This window comes from Cordyceps fumosorosea (genome assembly GCF_001636725.1).
Source record: "Cordyceps fumosorosea ARSEF 2679 chromosome Unknown scaffold_7, whole genome shotgun sequence".
NCBI classification, from domain to species: Eukaryota; Fungi; Ascomycota; class Sordariomycetes; order Hypocreales; family Cordycipitaceae; genus Cordyceps; species Cordyceps fumosorosea.
In genome coordinates this window covers 151136-172061 of record NW_017387307.1, presented here as the reverse complement: position 1 = coordinate 172061, position 20926 = coordinate 151136, and the positions used below count along the sequence as shown (strand labels likewise).

Genomic DNA, 20926 nt, shown 5'->3' with positions numbered 1-20926 from the left:
ATCAATTCCATCTTAGGTGGGCTGCTGATTGTGCTACCTTTGTTGGACATAGTAATTCACCTACCACAACAGCGGGGTGTCGCTGCGAGGCATTGTCAGTTTGTGTCGCAGAGCCCTGCTTAGCGCCGTCTTGTGGTGAGTTTGCTGCGGCTGAGCTGGCCAATGCCATGTCTGCGATGGCCTTTTCCCGCAAGTTTGCCCTGCAATATTACCCAGTAAAATGCCCACTCACATCGGGTTGTTGAACTTGCGAACCCCCCCATCCAAGCCCAGGCCATCCCCCACGTTGCTAGGACAACCACCCTCCTCTCACTGCCCGCCACTGTTTATTTTTCGCCAGCCAATAAGCGGCCGTCGCGCGTGCATTCCAAGTCCGTTTACATACCAGACCTCGTCCACCAGCCTGGCTTGTTGTGAGACCATCCTCTTCTCTTTTGCTGCTTCATCAGAACTCAACTGTTGCCCTTTTCTTCTTCTCCTTTGAGCAGGCCTCGATTTCTGGCCGCCGCTGGTATCAATAGCTGTCTTCTGCCGTGGCCGTCGCTTTTTTATTAGCCCATGCAGAGTAGGAGTCAGTACCGGGCCGTCCTCGTTGCACCAAGTCTTTCCTCCGCCAATTACACACCCCCGTCCACCGGGATTTACTCTGTCTGCCACAACATTCCAATCATCACCACTCCCTGACTCCATCGTTTTGCGTTCCAATGCCGCCACGATCGGCTTAGCAGAACCAATTTACACCTCCGATCCATCTCTAAGTTAGAATGTCTTCGGAACAGGTATGCTTTGTACCCGCGGAGATTGGCGGCTGTTTGCGTTGCTCTGCCTGTGCCTGCCAGTCCTGACAATAGAATCACGGCTAACTCGAGTCCCCCAGGTGCATCCCCTTCGAATCGCCAAAGGCACTACGCCCAAGTCATCGCCCACAAAGATGGCTAGCGGTCTCCCCCGCCCTTTGTCCGAGCTCTCGCCCACGGAGAGACGCCGCAACTCGCCCAGCTGGCACCAGATCGTGTCCCCCAAGGTATGTGGAATGCTGCACGTAGCCGGTCCAACCCGTCTTGCTCTTCTCCGCCGGCTAACTCCCTGCAGCAGAAGCCAACCCTTGGCAACGACTCCTCTCCATTCCAGTCGTCGCCGCTCGATGGGGGCTCCTCCCCACGGCACTTCTGGCAGAACCGAAACTCGGAAAACGTGCCCTACGGCGGCGGCCATACCGCCACCTCCCCTTCGCCACAACGCCGCTCCTCCATTGAGAGACTGCAGAGAGCTTCCCGAGTCAAGAACAGCAACATCTTGGCCTTGGAACAGAAGCAGGAATATGATCCCACTCGCATCCCGACAATCGAGAGACCGCTCGCAAAGGTCCAAGTAAACAGCCTTGGTTTTTCCACCAGCTCCAGTGCCAGCTCCAGCGGCGGCTTGCGCTCCATCGAATCTGAGTACCAGATCCCCGAATTCAAACGCAGTGACACTGCTTCTACCACCACCTCCTTCTTTTCTATTATGAGCACAAACACCACCACTGGGCCCGTCGCAGCTCCCACCACACCACGCTCCAACCGCGATCAGTCAGCCAACTCGCCTAACAAGTCGTCTCTCTCCCCGTCCAAGTTCAAGGACTCCTTTGATCCCATTACCGGAACCTGGTCTACCCGAACGTCCTACGTTGACGAAGACTTCTCCTCGAGCCGGTCATCGCATCGCCATGTGAAGAGCGTGACCTTTGATGCTGCTCCCCCACAGATTAATGAGTACGAAATGGCCACACCTGATCTCTCTTCCATTGGAACCAACTCACGCGAAGGAAGCTACGAATCTGACGACACCGACGGTGACCGCGGCTACTACGATCTCGCTCACGGCGAAAACCTCGATGATAGCTTTGACGCATCCCTCGAAGACACTATGAAAACTCCAGTTGTTGGCCCGGACGACTATAGCCCATACGGCCGTGGCCACGGGCGCTACGAAGCTAGCCCTAAACCTGATGGCAGTCCTTCCATGGCGTTGTCTAATAACCAGAAGAACAAGAACGGTTCAAGCTCAGTCTCATCCAGCGCTGAGCACCGCCCCCTGCCCCCCGTGCCGAACAGGGGCCACGAGCGCATCAAGTCGAGCGACTCTTCCTCCGGCCAGTCAACCAGTGCCGAGCACATGATCAACTCGGGTCAGCGCAACCTGCCTACGCCTCCACCGGCAAGCAAGTCTGATATCCAGAACTTTGGTCACAGCAAGATGCCTCTTGAAGAGCGTCTCAAGCTGATGATGATGTCTGATGATGGGGATGCTAAGACGGCTGCTGAGCAGCAGCGCGAGCGACGCCTTAGGAGAGGCAGCGCACGCGAGCGCATCAATAGCCCCGCGGTGGAGGAGGAGCCCAACGCCCAAGCTTCTGAAGACGCTGAGGCCGATGACACCATTGCAGACATGTCGGCTCTTGGTGACTTCCAGATGCCCGGCAAAATCTCTCGCGAATCCATCATGCGTCGTGTTAACGGCAACAAGGTCACTGAGAGCGAATCTGACTTCAACCTCTCTTCCCCTGCCCAAAGCCCTTCGCGCAGTGCCGAGAGAAACTTTGACGTCTCTGTTATTCCCGAGGACCCCGATATCCCAATCCCATCCACAGAAGACTCCATGATTGAGGAAGACACCATTGTCGAGGATGGCAGCGTCATTATTACGAGAAACCCGTCGGACTACGGAAACGATGCATTGGATCTGTACGACGAGGAGGATGAAATCAGCATCTTGCCCGATGACGATACATATGAAGAAGATATGCACCACGCTGAGCAGGATGAACAGGCTGAGTATGCTCCGGAAGGAGAAGCCATCGTGGATGAGACACCCCGACTCGCCCCGCCTGCTGAGCCTCCTGCGTCCCCCGAGCCCGTCAGCCTCCAGCCGCAGCCTATTCTTGAGCCCGTGAAGCCTACGCTGAACCCGCCTTCCCTCACGAAGCGGCCTGCCACCCCAGAGAAGGGCTTCTCTAAGCCTGAGTATGACGGTAGTGGCTGGGGCGATGACGATGAATATGCCGATGAGCCTGAGAGCCCCGGCTCCGTCATTCATCACCCTGTCGACGATGAGGAAGATCTTTTTGATGAGTGCCCAGTGTCACCCGTGGAACCACCCGTCATTCCTGAGAGACTGGCCACCATCAAGGCGTCCGGCTCCAAGCTCAAGACAAGAGTCTCCAACACGCCAGCTGACATGGCTTCTATGCGTGAGGCTCGTCGGCTAGCAAGCCAGGAAGTACCGATTGTGCCCCCGATTCCACAAAAGCATAAAAACCGTCTTTCCAAGGATATGTCCGTGCAGCTGGAGGATGGTGATGATCCATTCGTTGAGCGCCACTCCAGCTTCAAGAACCGCAGCCTGACTCTGGACCTTGATACTGGTCTCAGCCTCGACAAGGACTTTGAGAGAGTTATTGAAGGCCAAAAGCGCGGCTATCTCATGCGTCAGAATACGAAGCTGGTGGCGGCTAGCGACAAAGATGGCGAGGACACCCGCAAGACGCGCTCTGCCAACAACTCCCCGATCAAGCACGATCGACCGCCGTCTTGGACTGTTGAGCCATGGAACCCCGCTGTCCGCAAGAAGAGCACCAGCTCCAAGGCAATCAGCTTTGCTGGTTCTGTCCCTCCTCTTCCCGGTCAAGATAGCAACAGTATCCCCACTCGGTCGATTCCCGAGGAAGACATGAGCATGGATGCGACTACTCTGGACGGTGCGGAGAGAGGCCGTCTGTTTGTCAAGGTCATGGGAGTCAAGGATCTTGACCTGCCTCTGCCAAGAAATGAACGCACTTGGTTCAGCCTGACTCTCGACAACGGCGTTCACTGTGTTACTACTTCGTGGTTGGAGTTGGCCCGCAATGCGCCTATTGGCCAAGAGTTTGAGCTGGTCGTGCCCAACGACTTGGAGTTCCAGCTGACTCTCAACGTGAAACTTGAGAAGCCTGCATACCTCAGCTATCCTGTTCCTGTCAAGAGTGGCAAGTCCAAGACCTCGGCATTTAGCAAAGTTTTTGCTTCTCCCAAGAAGCGCAAGGAAATTGAGCTCCGTCAACGAGAGGAGGAACGTATCGCAAAGCAGCACCAGGAGGCTCTCGCGCGCCAGAAAAATGGGACACCTTCCGCTTATGAGCTCCTATCTCCTCTTGTTGCCGAGGTGGACGGCAGCTTCGCTCGCTCTTACGTTTGCCTCAAGGAGCATGAAAATCGATGCTTTGGACGCCCATACATGGCTGAGGTTGTTTGCTTCAATGAGTGGGCCGAGGAAGAGGAGTCGTTCGCTTGCAGCGTAAAGAGCAAGCGAGGGCCTGGCGCCGTTGTCCGCCGGGCCCCATACAAGATTGGCAAGCTCGAACTGCAGCTGCTGTTTGTGCCCAGACCTAAGAACATAAGCGATGATGAAATGCCCAAGAGTATGAACTCGTGCATCCGAGAGCTTAGAGCGGCTGAAGAAAGACTGGCTAGAAGCTGGGAAGGTCACCTAAGTCAACAAGGAGGCGACTGTCCTGTAAGTACCGGTGACATTAACACGCATTGTGATGAAAGACTAATCAGATGGATAGTACTGGCGCAGAAGATATTTCAAGCTGTCCGGCGCACGTCTAACTGCTTACCACGAATCGACGCGACAACCGCGCGCTACAATCAACCTGAGCAATGCGAAGCGCTTGATTGATGACAGACGCGCGTTGACGGAAAAGGAGACGACAGTCAAGGGTGGCAAGCGTCGCAGATCAGCGTTTGCAGAAGAAGAAGAGGGCTACATGTTTGTCGAGGAAGGGTTTCGCATACGCTTCAACAATGGCGAAGTCATTGACTTTTATGCGGACACGGCTGAGGACAAAGATGGTTGGATGAGAGTGTTGCAGGAAGTGATTGGCCGGGGGGCCAGCAGTGTAGATGACGACGGCGGTCCACGATCCCGTGCAAAGTGGTGCGAAGTTGTTCTGAAGAGAGAGGAGCAGCTTCGGCGACGAGCAGAACGGAAATCGAGCCACAGCCGCAGCAAGAGTGTGCAGAGCGGCGGTACTCTGTTTTAAGCTTGTGCGGAGTGAGAGTAGAGCTGCTACTGGGATTAGCTTTCTGATTTTATGCATGGCGGGAATCTGGTTGCCATTTTCATTTTGTCAAGATGGGATGAATCAATGTGGGAAATTTGGGTTCCCATTTGAGCAAAACGATGGCGTCGTTGGTGTTGGCCGGCTTGTTCTTTTTTTCAAGCATCATGCTATTTCCCTTTGCGTCTCCATTTCCCCCTATTACATTTCGCTTGATCGATGTATTACGTTAGAGATTTTATAATGAATTCCATGTTTTTCCCTCTCTTTGTATGTATATGCGACCGACACCTTGATGTGTTGCGTGTGTGTAGTGTAGTGAATAAGGTGTCGCATGCGCCACTCCGCATTGCCAGTGTAATGAGATGGCTTGTTTCAGAGGGGACTGTAGTTTACCCTTGGGACAATTCACGAACGCACTTCTTTCATGCTCATCTGCTTGGGTTGCTTCAGAACGTATTGAGACCCTGAGATCTGGTAGTTTCAGAGCTTCGTTTTGATAAGGAGGTGGGCACGTGACCATTTATCTAGAAGCCATCATCTTTGGCCAAGTTGATGTGTGTGTCCTCGTCGTCGTCGTCTGGGCGTTGGGCTGTCGTATCACTGTTGCCAAACGGGGTGGGGTGTCGTGTCGTATCCGCCCTGCTATTTAAGGCAGACGGCGAGACAGCGGGGAGTGAAGCCCGTAGTGAGGTTGTTAGTGAGAAAGCCGCCGCCGCCGCCTCCCCCCTAAGCCAAAACTGGAGGCGCAGCCAATTCATCACCACTGCATCCACCACCAGCACCCGCCAACCCCATTGCCCGTTTCCACAGCCTCACCTTTTCGCCGCTGTCTGGCCCCAATTCTCTACCAACTTGCGCCTGGAGCTCTGCTTCTCTCTCTCTCCAAGGAACTCGTTCCCACCGTCTTGCTCAACCACGCGACATCTAACACAGAACCCCAAAATCCCCCTCATCTCCCCCGCCGCCGAGTTCTCGCTACAACTGCACCAACAACCACGAGGGGTTGCAAGAAAACATGGCTGGACGATTCGTCAGAGCGTCGAAGTATCGTAAGCCCACCCCCTCTTCTCCTTCGCCTAAGGCCGCGGCGCGCACACCATGAGGAGAAGCTGATGATCATCACCCCCGCGCAACAGGACATGTCTTTGGCAAGCCTACGAGAAAGGACTTTTGCTACGACAACATTCACATTAGCCGCAATGCTTGGGACACCAACCTGATCAAGGTACGACGACGAACCCCACCTGCCGCAGCGACGTCGAGGCGAGACATGAGACGAAAATCGAAAGAGAAGCTGACTTGTTCAATCTTCTTCTCAAACACAGGTCAACCCCGAATATCTCTCCGTCAATTGGGACTCGTCCGGCGGCGGCGCCTTTGCTGTCATCCCTCTCAACGAGCGAGGCAAGCTGCCCGACCAGATTCCCCTGTTTCGCGGCCACACAGCTGCCGTCCTCGACACCGACTGGTAAACAAAATCAACGCCCCCTTGCTGAGAGGCCGTCATCTTTGCGGTGTCAAAAGAATGACTGGGCAATTTCGTGCTTGCGTTCTGTGATTGCTAACCCACGTGCTTCCCCCCCCCCCGTTTCCAGGCACCCTTTCAATGACCGATTCATTGCCTCGGCCTCTGAAGATGGCAAGGTCTTCCTCTGGGAGGTCCCGGAAGACTTTACCCTCTACACCGACGCGGAAGAAATCCCCAACGTTTCGCCCGTGAGCAAGCTTGCAGGCCACTCCAGGTAAGACGCAACAAAACCTCGCCCTGCGCACTCACTCTGCAGGCCGCTCGTGGGGACACTCGCTAACGTGAACTCTCTTCTCGCGGTCATAGAAAAGTCGGCCAGGTCCTCTTCAACCCCTCGGCCGAAAACATCCTCGCCTCCGCCTCGGGTGACTACACGATCAAGATCTGGGACGTCACCACGGGCCAGTCGCCCCTGGCGCTGGCCCACGGCGACATTGTCCAGAGCCTGACCTGGAACGCCGCCGGCAGCATGCTCGCCACCACCTCGCGCGACAAGAAGATCCGCGTCTGGGATGTGCGCCAGGAAAAGCCCGTCCACGAGGCGCCGGGCCACGCCGGAGCCAAGAACAGCAGGGCCGTCTGGATGGGCGAGCACAACCGCTTCGCCACTACGGGCTTCTCCAAGATGAGCGAGCGCCAAATAGCCCTCTGGGAGCCCGGCAACCCTGAGCCCATCGGCGGCTTCACCATGATTGACTCCATCTCTGGTGTCTGCATGCCATTCTGGGGTGAGTCGAGGACGAAGCTAGGAACAGATGTCAAATGACTAACTGTGTGAAAGATGATGGCTCCAACTGCCTTTACCTTGCTGGCAAGGGGTAAGCTGCATGCTACGGTGGTACCGTGGACCAATCAAGCTGACTATCCTAGTGACGGCAACATTCGCTACTACGAATATGAGAACGATAAGTTTGAGTTCCTCAGCGAATACAAGTCTCCCGATCCTCAACGTGGTATTGCCTTTGTTCCCCGCCGTGGCATCAATGTAAGACAGATCATTTCCTACCACTTGCAACCTTCAGGCTAACTTTGAAAAGGTCCACGAAAACGAAGTCATGCGCGCCTACAAGACCGTCAGCGATAGCTACATCGAGCCCATTTCCTTCACCGTGCCTCGTCGCGCCGAGACCTTCCAGGCTGACATCTTCCCCCCCGCCGTTGGCACGAAGCCTGCCTGCTCTGCCAAGGAGTGGCTCGACGGCAAGACCGGCATTCCCAGCAAGATCGATCTCGAGAGCGTCTACGAGGGCACTGCCCCCAAGGAGGTTGCCTCGGACTACAAGGCCCCTGTTCAGTCCGCGCCCTCCACACCAAAGGCCGAAACGAAGCGCGAGGAGCCTAAACGCGAGGAGCCGAAGCCTGCCGTCTCCCGTGCGCCCCCGCCCAGCATCAAGGACCAGAAGAGCTCGATCTCCAACATGGCCAACAAGTTCCAGGATAACGAGGAGGACGAGGACGATGACGCCGATACTACCTCTAGCTTCGAAGATATTGGCCGCCCCGCCCAGCGCAACACCGTCCCGGTCCGTGCCGCCGAGCCTAAGCTGCCGACCAAGACGACCTCGGCGCCGGCGCCCGCACCGGCTGCCACTCCCATCATCGCTCCGGCGCCTGTCACTGCCGCCACGCCCAGCCGCACGCCTGTCGGTGCTTCCACCCCTGTGGGAGGCACAGCCGTCGAGTCGTCCCTGGAGCAGATCAAGCAGCTGATTGAGAACCAGACCAAGATCATCACGCAGCAGAATGACAAGATCGGCCAGCTGACGCAGGAAGTCGAGCTGCTGAAGCGCAAGGTTGGCTCCACGGGATCGCAGGACCAGAACGAGCGCATCCGGCAATTAGAGCTGGAACTGGAAGAAGCCCGCTCATAAAGAAGGTTTGGCGAACCGCAAGCCGAGAGAGTAGAATTGATGGAGAGGAGGTAGGAAAGAAGAACATGGGTAGCTTTTTACGCATAACATGGGATGGAATGCTTATTCTTTGAGATCTGTCTTCTTTTGTGGATTATGTCCTTTTTCTATACGGCAAAGAAGGAAACGAAACGATGTGGTTTTGTAACGGACGGATAGGAAAAGAGGAGCATCTGGTGGCCAATTGAGTGAAGGAGACGAGATGACGAAAGGTTACTTGTCCGACATCCGCCGTCTTTTTATTGTAGCGACATTTGTGTATCAAGCGAGAATAAAAGAAAAACGACATACATAAAACCCCCCACCGGCTCGACATGTTCGGGACGCGAAGGTGCTACGCCGACGCCTTGCAAAGACGCCCGTCCCCTCGCACCTCCCATCTGTCGCTGTCCACGCCCGCGACGGCGTAAAACAGGCCCTCCGGGTCCCAGGCGCGCTTCACCGCGCGCAGACGGTCGTAGTTGTCGCCAAAGAAGGCCTCCTTGAAGTCGGGCTGCTGATAGTCGGCCTCGTTCATGTACGCGCCGCCTCCCGGCGTCGCGCGGTCGACGAGCGGCTGCACCTCCGTCGTGATGCGGTCCTGCGCGGCCCTCATGTCCGCGAACGGCGCGTCGAAGCTCCACGGCAGCGTGAGCGACGCGCTGACGATCGCGCCGCGCCACTGCGGCAGCACGGCCGCCCTCACCCCGTCGTGTCGGGACACGTCCAGGGCGACGCCGATGAAGGTGACGCCGGCGCGGGAGAGCCGGCGCGCGGTCGGCGAGAAGCGCGCCAGGGAGGGGCGGTCGACGAGGCGGCCGCCGAAGAGGGACTCGCCGACGCGGATGCTCCCGGCGGGCAGGGGGCCGAAGTAGTGCGCGTAGTGCTCGAGGTAAGCCGGGAACTGGGTGAAGGTGGGCGTGACGGTGGCATTGAGGGCGGCGGCGGCGGCGAGGAAAGGCCGCAGGGCGGTCTCGGCCTCGGCTCGGGTCTTGTTGAAGAAGGTGGTGGCAGGGCTGCGCAGGAAGCCGGCGCCGAAGAAGTAGATGCTCATGGCGCCGGCGTCGACAATGCCGGGGAGCGCGGCGTGGTACGCCTCCACCACGTCCATCATGCGGTCATCGTCGCCGCCGCCGCTGCCTGGCAGCTGCACGTCGAAGGAGACGCCGCTGACGACGGCGTCCGGGTGCGCGCGGACGACCATGGCGACGACGACGCCGTAGTTGCCGCCGCCGCCGCCGCTCAGCGCCCAGAAGAGGTCCCGGTGGCGGTTGTCCGGCGTGGCGGTGACGAGCCGCCCGTCGGTGGCTACGACGACGTCGTACGCGAGCGCGTTGTCGGCGGCGAGCCCGTGCGCGGTGCTGAGCGCGGAGTGCCCGCCGCCCTGGACGTAGCCGCCTGCGAGACCGACGGTGGGACACTCCCCCGTGACGACGACTAGTCCGGCGGCGGCGGCGGTGGCGAGCGCTTCGTGCCCGACGACGCCGGCGCCGATGCGGAGCGCCTTGCCGGTGTAGGAGGCGGAGCGCCAGTCGAGGACGGAGACGTCGTCGAGGTGGTGCGTCCAGACGGCGAGGGCGCCGGCGCCGGTAGACCGCCCGAGGTAGTCGTGTCCGGTGTTGCGGATGACGAGGCGGACGCGGTGCCGCGCGGCGAAGCGCAGCGCGGCGGCGACGTGGGCGGCGTGCCGGACGCGGACGGCGTACCGGACGTAGGTGCCGAGGGTGCAGGGCGCGGCGCGAGGCTGGAGGGGGTCGCAGCTCTGGTTGGCGAAGAGGGGAGCCATGACGGACGAGGAGGAGCTCAGGCTGAAAGTAAATCTTGTTAGGGTGCGATGGATCATTGGCGGAAGGTCGACATACTGGACTGTGGGGGACAACCACGCATTGCGGAGAGTCGCGCACGCAGTCTCATTGTAGTTGGGGTCGTGGCAGGCAGAGGCCAGAGGAACGGTCGCGATCAAGTTGCCGTCGACGGTGGCGTTGAGCTCGTTCCATTGCTGGATGGTCGGCCAGCAGGCGTCTCCGGGGAAGCATTTGCACTCGGCGCCGGGGACGGAGGCGGGCTTGGCTTGGGCTGCCACTGCGCAGAACGTGGCTGCCACAAAAAGATGTCGCATTGAGAACATGCCTCAAGGTCAATGGCTGTGATTTTTATGTGGCGAGGACTATTACTCTTGGAGGTTTTCTCCTCACCTGACAATTCGTGTGGCAAGGCTGTCACCTGGGTCCGGGATGCAGGCGACCATCGCCGGCGCGGAAACCAGGCTCGCTGAATGCAACCGCTCATTTCTCGGTGGACCCGAGATGCCAAGCGGCAAAAAAAAAACAATGCAACAGCAATGCATGCCTCACATGAATTACTGTACCCGTCCAGTGGTTGAGACTCACTCAAGGCGTGTAGTAATGAGCGAGCGGGCAAGGAAGGTTATGATTAGACTCTCTGTCCGGCTCCTTGTTGCGAAAGCTCGGCGGCAAGGTTGGTCAAGACGATTCGATTTTACCAGTAGATGATTCTCGATGAACCTCAAGCTCCAGAAACAATTATTTTCTAACAAGAGGGGATGAGATGACGGTGGGCAGAGCCGGCTGTTTATGGGACTGGACCGAACCGAGCCAGGTGCTTGACACTGTGGGCTGGCTACAAGCGAACCCATCTGACGCGCCCGGTGGATTAATTACACAGAGTCGCCAGTTGTTTGTTTGCTGTTGGTAGCTGACCGACCCGACCCGTCCTCATCAACGAATCTTCACCCCGTTCAGGATGGGCAAGAAGACGTCTGTACAATTGGAGTCGAGGTCCAAATCGTCCAAAAAGCCACGACTTCTGGCCTGGAAGGAAATCGGTCCGTCAACGACCCAGAAATGCCCAGGAAAAGCAGGGAAACTAACGCTGGCTAACGCAAGAGCCATGGCAACGGTAGCGGCAACTCTGGGCCAAGCCATGAATATCATCAGCTAACGCGGAATACAAATTGCAGAGATAACGAATTTATTTTAACGAGCTATCGGTAAGGACTCAAACGCCACAGTATTGCTGTAAGTCATATACCGACCGAAGCGACATGTAGTTCGCCAACCTCTTCGGTCCGTCGCTCTCTCGGGAGCATCCTCGAGCTTCACAATGAGACAGGCAAGTTCAGCCCAAGGGCATTTGAACAAGCATGTCTTGGACTAATAAAACGGGCAAACCACCCAGCCAACATCTGGTCGCATCTTCTCGGAGCAGCGCTGTTCCTCCTCGGCCTTGTCAACTTTCTGCACCTGCGGTCCCTAGCCAGCGAGGACGGCTCGTGGGCCTCCGACGTCGCCGCCGTCGGCGTCTACTACCTCTGCGTCGTCGTCTGCTTCGTGCTGTCGACGGCCTTCCACACCTTTGCCGACCACAGCGCCGCCGCGCACCGTTTCGGCAACGAGCTCGACCACCTCGGCATCGTGCTCGTCATGTGGGGGACCGGCGTCTCCGGCGCGCACTTTACGCTGTACTGCGAGCCGCCGGGCATCCGTGCGCTCTACCACGCGGCGCTCACGTCCGCCGCCGTCGGCTGCGGCGTCTTCACCCTGCGGCCGGCCTTCCGCCACCCCACGTACCGCACGATGCGCTTCCTCATGTACTGCGGCCTCGGGGCCAGCCTGTTCGCGCCCGCGCTGCACGGCTGGGCGCGGTCCGGCAGCCTCGCGGCGGTCGGCGAGATGATGGGCCTGGGGTCGTTCCTGGGCCTCGCTGGGATCAACTTTGCGGGCGCGGCGCTGTACGCGGCGAGGGTCCCGGAGCGGTGGTTTCCGGGCACGTTCGACCTGCTCGGGCAGAGCCACAACTTGATGCACGTCCTGGTGTTTACGGGCGCGCTGGTCAGGCTGAATGGGCTGCTGGCGGTGATGGAGCAATGGCGGCAGGATACGCTGGCAAACGGGTTTTGTCAAAGCGTGAGTTAGGTGCGGCCTGTATACGCATCATGTCTCCGGCCCGAGACGTGAAAGACACGGCATGAAAGAAGATAAAGTTAGAGCTGGATTTTTTTCTCTATTGAGAAGTCCTTGTTTAGAAGCTGTAGCACGTGCCACATGGTTGGGGCGGCCTTCTCCCACTGTACAAAGTTACGACATAAATAAAGGTAATGAAAAATAATTATAGTAAAGACAAAGAGTCTATGAAATTTTATGATATGTCCATATCAATGCCATGTCCTGGGAATGACTGGTCGCCTCCAACCTCGGTCAACAAAAAGGACCCCCACGAGAACTCCGTACCTGCCTTATCATCGCGTGTCCCACCAAGTTCGACCGCCAACTCCGCCGAGATTTACTAGACCCCTTCCTTCTCTTCTTCTTTCTTCTTCCCAACAACCGCATCACCACCACCAATCCCTCGACAACGAACCCCCAATCGACATCCGCCATGGCTTCCTCGTCGCCCCTCCGAACCGGCTACCTCGTGCTCTACAATGCCGTGTCCACCGCCGCCTGGGCCGTGGTGCTGTACCGCACCATCGCCAGCTGCCTCAGCGTCGGCTACCCGTTCACGTACCTCGAGGTCGGCGAGTGGACGCGCTGGACGCAGACGGCCGCGTGCCTCGAGATTCTGCACTCCCTATTTGGTGAGCAGCATCTCATCCCAAAGACGCGGCAATTGTCTCTGCCTCGCCCTTGCTAACCATCCCATCCAACTCCCCAGGGATCGTCCGCGCTCCCATTTCCACCACGGTCATGCAGGTCATGTCGCGCCTCCTCCTCGTCTGGGGCATCACCTACCCCTTCCCCTTCGTCACCCAGGCGCCCTTTTACGCCTCCATGCTCGTCGCCTGGTCTGTCACTGAGGTCATCCGCTACTCGTACTTTGCCACCACCCTCGCCGGCCTCCAGCCCGCCTTCCTCACCTTCCTGCGCTACAACACCTTCTTCATCCTCTACCCGCTCGGCATCTTCTCCGAGTGCTCCCTCATCTTCATAACCTCCAAGTTCCTCCAGGGCCTGGAGCAGTACACCCTCTACGCCATCCTCGCTATCTACGTCCCAGGTATGATCTCTCTTTGCTGTGTTCATCGTGGCTGTTCATCATGGCAAGGTTCGAAGCAAGCATGCTGATAGATTGACCAGGCTCCTACACTCTGTACACGTACATGATGAAGCAGCGATCTAAGGTCCTTGGTGGCGCCCAGACTACCAAAAAGACCCAGTAAACGACTGTGGCAACGACCCAACGATACCGGTACCCGGTCGAGCCGAGTCACGATGTAAAAATTACACATAAGCTCCAATAGTAATGCCATATAGGCCCTCTAATCGCACAAATTCTTAAACCACACACACTCTCCGGCTTGTAGCATGCCATCCTGATGCTATGCCGAAGTCGCCGCCTCACTGGGCTTGGGTATCTCTTCCGTACTGCTCTCGTACCAATCATTATGTAGCCACTTTGTAATACACGCCGCCGCATCAATCAAGAGCGCGTCGTAGGCCGGGTTCTCGTCCTCCTCGAACATGGCTACAGTCCCGTCCACGGTTAGTACTCGCTCTGCGGACACAGCTAGATCCCCAGAAAGACAACGTACCTGTGTGCGCTCCGATCTCGTCCGTCGCCTTGTCGTTGATCGCCGGCCGCCACTCCCCCGCCGGCACCCCGCCGCCCGGCAAGTTGCAAAAGGTGCGGTCCTTGCCCATGACCGTCCCGACGACGCTCGTCTGCTTCGGCGCCGCCGCCCGCCCCAGCCGCGTGTATAGGTTTGCGAAGCCCAGGTCCATCTCCCCCGCCAGCCGCACCATGCACCGCACGCGCTTCCGCAACTCCTCCGCGCGCGCCAGGCACCCCACGAACTCGAGGTGCGACGTCACCGACGACAGGCCCTGCCCGATCTGCGCGCGGTTGAGCCACGCCGCCGCGCCCCCCGCGGCCACGGCCCCGGCCGCGCCGGCCACCACCGCCACCTTGCCCCACGCCGCCCACCCGCCGCGGCCGCCGCCCCCTTCCGCGGTGGTGGCGACCGACCGCGTCTTCGTCGTCGCCTGGTTGGCGCCCCAGAGGCTCGCGCCGAGGCCGCTCAGCTGCGCCAGCGTCGCCGAGGCCGCCTGGTAGTGGCCCTCGGCGCCGTGCGCCACCACGCCGGGCGAGATGCCCAGGAAGGGCGTGTCGAAGGCGAGCACGCCCTGGACGTAGGGGAACGGCATCCTACTGAAGTCGGGGAGCGCGGCGGCGCCGTCATCGTCCTCGTCGGGCTTCTGGATGCCGTCCTCGGAGTAGATGGGCCGCTCCGAGGCGATGCCCAGCACCGACTCGACGGCCATGATGCCGCCCATCGAGTGCCCGACGAGCACCGTGCGCACCGACGGGTCGATGGTCGGCGACGGCGTGCCCGCCGCCACCTCCATGTCGATGACCTTTTCCTCCAACCTGTCACCCGGCGCGGTCAGTGACTTTTTGCGGGTTCCGCGCGCAGCCGTGAACCAGAGAATAAAAACTCACCATGTGCGGAAGCGCATCACGCATTCGCCCAGGTCGCCGCGCGTCTCGTACTTGGGATAGACCAGCACCTTGACGTCGATTTTCGGCAGCTCCTTGGCCACCATGTCCCGCAGGTGTTCCGTGAACCTGTAGTTATCCCCGAATGTAAGGTTGCCACCCTGCGCGTGTGTCAGTCAGCGCACCGCCCCAGCCGACGTCCAGCGCCACCATTCGCAGCTTCTACGGTGGCTTTCTGTCGTGGGGTACGTACTCGGAAGCCGTGGATAAAGCATAGCACAAGTGTCTTTCTCGCCATGGTGCTCGCGCGGCTTCTGGTTGACCGGATTGATGTTTGATTAATAGATGGTTACGGTGGAAGCTGAGAGTCCAAGTCCAGCCTGCCACAGTGGCTTAGCGGTTCCAGAGCCACACGTGCGAAGCTTCCACCATCGTCATCGGTTCCACCACCACCAGCTGGATGGCACGAGCCAAAGTTGGTCAGTATGGTGCGAGTGTGAGCATTTCAATCACAGTAAGCGCTTCACCATGGATACCAAGTCACAAAGCTTGACTTTAGAGCGTCTATTACAGTACACTTGTCCCTAATCTAAACAAAACCCGCAAAGGGCCTCGCAAACCCCGTTGGTACAGCTTCGTGATTGGAAAGGTCCTTGCATCCTACTCCCCGTCTGCAATTTGCCATTCCACCACCTCCCCCCGCTAATACTTCTTCGCATCTTGCAAACAATATATGTATGCCTGTATCACGCAGAATGAACGATAAAAAAAAATCACATCTTGAAACCCCCAAAACGCCAAAAACAAAGAATATAGATAAATGCAGTCGTGCGACATTCCTGTCGCCGTGACCGGATTCCAGGTCAACCTTGCCAGTATTGCGCCACCGAGGGATACAAAAACCCTCCATTTTCCTTGGCTCGCATCCAGTAATACACCACGCACCATTTTTTTCATCTTGCTTCCTCATCCGTCATTACTCCTCGTCGCTCTGGGCTGCAGACCGCGCCCCGTTCGCCTCCCGCGATCCGCTCGTGACAATCTTGATACGCGTGCCACTGGGCTGTGGCGTGCTCTCGGCAGCTGAGGGCGCAACAGAGCCAGCGTTGCCTCCCTCTTCCAGCTCCGCCAGTCCAGGCGCAGATTCGAATTGCTCTTGGTACTTAGCCATGAAGAAGTTGTTCATCGTCTTGGCGTCTTGGTACAAGATACTGCCATCCTCGTTGTACGTTTGACAGTTGCGGATCATCAAGTCAAAGTCCTTCTTCAGATCACTGAGAGCGTTGTACTCTTCCTTCTTGATGCGAGTCTGAATCTGATTCATGCAAATAGGGTTCGTGATGATGAGGTAGTAGTCAGCATAGTCGCGCTTAGGTGGCAGCTTGATGAAGGGTCCAATAATGAGGCGTTTGCCAGCATCGGACTCGTCATCCTCCGCCGGCGGTTCAATATCGTCAACCTCAAGGGTCATCAAGGCGTCGTAGAGGGATCTTAAGCTCTTTTGTAGGAGCTCGCGCTGCTGAGGATTCAGGCGTGACTCGTGAGCGCTACTCTTGCTGGGTCGCCCCTGAGGACCGCGGCGTTTCTTCGTAGGCGGCTCATCGTCTCCGTCTTCCGCCTTGCGCTTCTCATTCTTGCTACCAGGCTTGCGACCACGCTTCTTGGGTGTCTCGATTTCTTCCGTACTGGCGCGACTAGCGGCAGGGGAATCATCCATACTATTCAAGATCGCCGACTTCTTCAGTCTGTTCGTTTCGCGCTTGTCTTTGCGGGCTTGCTTGCGCTGGGCAGCCGCCTCTGGCGAATCTTCGTCGTCATCAACTGCCATGAGCCACTGCTCCTCAGTCAAACCGTCGTCGTACTTGACCTTTGTGCGCTCACGAGCGCCACGGCCAAGCACAAGGTCTTCGGTCTCGTCAGGAACAGGGTTGCCTTCGCTGAGGTAAATATCAGGCAACTCGTCTTCACCCATCAGTCTTGATTTACCCTTGGGCCCACCATACGGGGAATTCCTGGCGCGCTCCTCGTCAATTGCCTGGAACTTGATGATTTCATCGTCGCTACGTGCAAGCAGCATGTTCAACTCTTCGTCCTCCATTTCTTCCTGTTCGCCAGACTCAGCCATGTCTGCTGTTTCCAGCAGAGTTCGAAGCATGGCGTCTCGATCAGTTTCCGAAGACTTGTTATCGAAACGGCCGGCTTGAATGACCTTGCCATCCATATCCAGCTTGAAGCGAGCGCGTTCAAGAATCTTTTCCTCGACCGAGTTGGAACTGATCAGACGCAAAATTCTGACTTCATTCTTCTGACCGATACGATGAGCACGATCCTGTGCCTGCAAATCTTGATGAGGATTCCAATCAGAGTCGTAGATGATGACAGTATCGGCGGTCTGCAGGTTCAGACCCAGGCCACCAGCACGGGTGGAGAGCAGGAACATGAAGTATTTGGAATTAGGCGCGTTGAATTCGCGCAACAGATCTGAACGCTCATCGGACTTGGTGGTACCGTCGAGGCGGAGGTATTCCATGCGACGGTAGCGGAGGTAGTCCTCCATGATGTCCATAATAGCCGTCATTTGGAAGAACATAAGGACACGATGCCCAGTTGCGTGGTACTTTGGCAAGATTCGGTCCAGCAGCTCAAACTTGCCCGCCGTTCGCCATAGCAAGTCGTTGCTGATGCTCATCGGGTTCATGACATTCTCAACCTCGCCAAAAACGAAAGGATGGTTGCAAAGTTTCCGCAGCTGCATTATCATGTTGCTCAGACCACGCGCACCAGTCTTGCCACCTTTGCCGTCACTAACGGCAATCTTGTTGTGGGTGACCATTTGCTTGTACAACTTGGATTGAAGGGCCGAAAACTTGCACTTGATGACCTTTTCAGTCTTGTCGGGAAGGTCCTTTTCGACGTCCTTCTTGAGACGGCGCAGAAGGAATGGCCGGAGAACCTTGTGTAGACGACGAATAACCAGAATTTGTTCTTCTTCCGTGAGCTCAATCTTGTCCTGTCCACCAGTGTTGGCAAACGGAGTATTGAACCATTCATCGAATGTCGTGGCAGATTTGAAAATATTTGGCAGGACAAAGTTGAGCATAGCCCAAAGTTCGGCAAGGTTGTTCTGTAGCGGTGTACCGGTAAGAATCAGGCGGAAACGCGTGTTGTAATACTGCTGAATGGTTGCGCTCAGTTTCGAGTTGCTGTTCTTCATACGATGACCTTCATCAATAATCATGTGGAACCACTTGATCTTGCTGAGGATTGGCCTATCCTTGATGATGTATTCGTATGTAGTAAGAAGCACCTGGAAACGACCCTGGCGAATCTTCTCTTGCTGTTGCTTGCGAGCATTGGGAGGTCCCTTATAGACAATGCGGCTGATGCTGGGTGCCCACTTCTCGAACTCAAGGTTCCAGTTAGTGAGGGTACTGAGAGGAACAATAACAAGGTATGGTCCGCTTTGCTGTTTGCGCTCGATGAGATATGTGATCAGACTAATGGTCTGGATAGTCTTTCCGAGACCCATTTCGTCCGCAAGAATGCCGTTCAAGTTATTGTTGTACAGCGAAATCATCCATTGCAGACCCTTGATTTGGTACTCTTTGAGCTTGCCACCAACCAGCATGTTGGCCTGTTCGGTAACTTCTTCGCGAATTCTGTGGGCAACAGCATAGTAGTCAATCTTCTTGCCTCCAGTTTCCTCATCTTCCTCATCAGGTTCAGATTCAGATTCTTCAGGCGCAAAGTTATCGAGATCATCGCCGTAACGCTCAGCAGCCTGCCTTTGCTGGGCCTTAACGGACGAGGCAAGCTGATGCAGGAAACCATCGGTTTGGCGGAGCAAGTGGGTGATACGTGTATCTTTAGCCTGGTCGAGCAGTTTGAGGTAGGCTTCTTCATCGTTGGCTTTGAGAGCTTGCAGACGTTGCTTCGCAGTGCGCTCGACACGCTTCTGTTCTTCCTTCTCAATGTTAAAGTGTTGAGAATACATGAGACGGTTGAGCTTGTGGAATTTGGCGCGCTGGGAGTTGGCGGTCTCGTGGATTTCCGCACGGTGGTTGTAAATGGCACGCAAGAAGTCAATGTGCTTCTTCTTCTCGCGGTTTTCACGAGCATCCCGCTGCTGCTTCTCCAGCTTCTCGGTGATGCGAGCTTCGCGCACATTCTGCTTCTTCATGCGACGATAGTTGGAACGGTTCGTCGTCATTGCTAGATTGTCGTAGTGCAGCATTTGACGGCCGACTTTCTCACGAAGTGCGCGTTGTTTCGAGTACAGCGCAAGCTTCTTCATCTCAATGATCGCGCGTCTCTTAAGATCATCATGGACGGCAAGGCTATCGTCGGTAGCATCAACGTGAGCAATGTTGGCAGGCATATTCTTCAGTTCCGCGTAACGCTGGCTCATGCGATTGAAGACAACGACTTCATTTTCATATCGCAGGTGCTCGGCATCGATACCGGTGGGAAAGATGCCAGGAATAAACCAACGGTTCTTGCGCTGCGTGTGATCAAAATAGTTGATGCTTGGGCGAACCATGTTTGTCCCGTACGGAGACTTGATCGCTTTATAAACGTGTTGCTTCGGCAGTTGGCTCGCCTCATCCTGGACAGCAGCATCACCACCGTTAGAGGCATCTTTGGCGTCAGCCACAGGACCCTTAGTCGGTGTAGACACTGGTGAATCAGCCATGGTAGCCTGCCGGCGCAGACGCTGGTTGAAGATGGCCTGTTGGACCTGCATAGAAACACCGGCGTTCTTGCCAAGCAGTTTGAAGGCCTGGATCTGCTGTCTGAGAAGGTTAAGCTGCTGCTGACTGAAAATATTCGGGGCGCTGGTGGCCGGTGATGCGCCAGCAGTTGGCGTGGCCACGGAGTTCTGAGCAGGAGCGGCAGCAGCGCCTTGGGTATTAATGACGGGCTGTCCAGGCTGCGGCGTCCCTTGTTGAGAGCGCTGAGCCTGCGCGCCATTGGGGGCGCCATTAGGCATGCCCTGCATCTGCTGCTGTTGTTGCATCATCTGCTGCTGGGTGCGCCGCATGTTGTGTTGCTGTTGAAAGCTCGTAAGGAACTGGTGTGCCTTGATGTATTCGGGGTCCGTATGGGGGACGCCCTGTTCCTTCATCTGCTTAAGCTTCTGCGCCGACGGGTTAGTGACGAGTCAATTGGAGCAGTAGCAACAATCCGCGCGTTAGAAAGGGCACGGGACGCGTTGGGAAGCATACCCGGAAAACTTCTTCGGCCTGCTGCTTTGTTGCGCCGGCAGGTATAGGCCCCCCTGGGTGCCCTGGGTGCTGGACACCGGGAGGTGCTTGCACAGACGCCATGGTTGTGGGGAAGGCAAAGAAGCGTGTTTGATATGACCTGTGACGGATGCTAATAAACTGCGCTTCTATATCTGTTGCATATCGAGATGGGCGGAGGCGTTATGGCTCGTGTCGCAAAGGGTACAGTCGCGAGCCGAGATGGGTGGGCGTCGCGGTAGGGAGTGGCGTGATAAAGGGCGAAGGAAAAAAAGGGCAGGACAAACCGCGCGTCGGCTGCAATGCGAATGCGCTGGGCGTGGGGACGAGGGAATTCTCGAGGAGAATGCCGCGGTGTAGAGAGTGTGTGAATGGGATGGTGGACGGGTTGGGCGCAACCGGGATGCTGGAGCTCCGGCTTTTTGATGCTGAGCTACCGCGTGGCGTGGGCAGGATGAAAACGTCAAGCAAAGGGGGACTGCAATAGCAGGCGAAGGAAGAAAAGTGTGAAAATGGCGATGCGGCGCGTCGGGGACGGTACCACGAGTGCGGGCGGCGTGCAAATCGCGTGAAACACGACGGAGCCGGGAATTTCGAGATGGACGCCGATGGTTTGCGACGGACCTGGCGATTTTTTGGGATGCGCGCGCGGTCGCTGGTTGATGATGGGGAGGTGGTGAAGACACAGGACACAGAGTTGGGGCGTGATGGCTGGTGCCCTCGT

At 57.0% G+C, this 20926-nt stretch overlaps 7 protein-coding genes across 7 annotated transcripts; 4 read left to right on the top strand and 3 right to left on the bottom strand.

Moving 5' to 3' along the window:
* Positions 1-764: 764 nt before the first annotated feature.
* ISF_03595 (hypothetical protein) lies at positions 765-5065 on the top strand (the record flags this gene model as incomplete). The annotated part of the gene is made up of 4 exons (XM_018847201.1): positions 765-779; positions 878-1024; positions 1093-4533; positions 4589-5065. 4 exons carry the CDS (start codon positions 765-767, stop codon positions 5063-5065), a joined length of 4080 nt encoding a protein of 1359 aa, XP_018705408.1.
* Positions 5066-6101: 1036 nt separating this feature from the next.
* On the top strand, positions 6102-8485 carry ISF_03594 (coronin-6; the record flags this gene model as incomplete). Its single annotated transcript, XM_018847200.1, has 8 exons — positions 6102-6135; positions 6223-6311; positions 6412-6554; positions 6682-6828; positions 6921-7342; positions 7396-7432; positions 7485-7599; positions 7652-8485. The coding sequence occupies 8 exons, from the start codon at positions 6102-6104 to the stop codon at positions 8483-8485; spliced, it is 1821 nt and encodes a 606-aa protein (XP_018705407.1).
* Positions 8486-8858: 373 nt separating this feature from the next.
* ISF_03593 (FAD-binding, type 2) lies at positions 8859-10622 on the bottom strand (the record flags this gene model as incomplete). The annotated part of the gene is made up of 1 exon (XM_018847199.1): positions 8859-10622. One exon carries the CDS (start codon positions 10620-10622, stop codon positions 8859-8861), a length of 1764 nt encoding a protein of 587 aa, XP_018705406.1.
* A 1004-nt stretch (positions 10623-11626) lies between these two features.
* On the top strand, positions 11627-12438 carry ISF_03592 (Hly-III-related protein; the record flags this gene model as incomplete). The annotated part of the gene is made up of 2 exons (XM_018847198.1): positions 11627-11639; positions 11702-12438. The coding sequence occupies 2 exons, from the start codon at positions 11627-11629 to the stop codon at positions 12436-12438; spliced, it is 750 nt and encodes a 249-aa protein (XP_018705405.1).
* Positions 12439-12901: 463 nt separating this feature from the next.
* Positions 12902-13682, top strand: ISF_03591 (protein tyrosine phosphatase; the record flags this gene model as incomplete). Its single annotated transcript, XM_018847197.1, has 3 exons — positions 12902-13100; positions 13178-13519; positions 13600-13682. 3 exons carry the CDS (start codon positions 12902-12904, stop codon positions 13680-13682), a joined length of 624 nt encoding a protein of 207 aa, XP_018705404.1.
* A 159-nt stretch (positions 13683-13841) lies between these two features.
* Positions 13842-15257, bottom strand: ISF_03590 (hypothetical protein; the record flags this gene model as incomplete). The annotated part of the gene is made up of 4 exons (XM_018847196.1): positions 13842-13987; positions 14055-14890; positions 14963-15120; positions 15213-15257. 4 exons carry the CDS (start codon positions 15255-15257, stop codon positions 13842-13844), a joined length of 1185 nt encoding a protein of 394 aa, XP_018705403.1.
* Positions 15258-15935: 678 nt separating this feature from the next.
* ISF_03589 (SNF2-family ATP dependent chromatin remodeling factor snf21) lies at positions 15936-20286 on the bottom strand (the record flags this gene model as incomplete). The annotated part of the gene is made up of 2 exons (XM_018847195.1): positions 15936-20096; positions 20185-20286. The coding sequence occupies 2 exons, from the start codon at positions 20284-20286 to the stop codon at positions 15936-15938; spliced, it is 4263 nt and encodes a 1420-aa protein (XP_018705402.1).
* Positions 20287-20926: the final 640 nt, after the last annotated feature.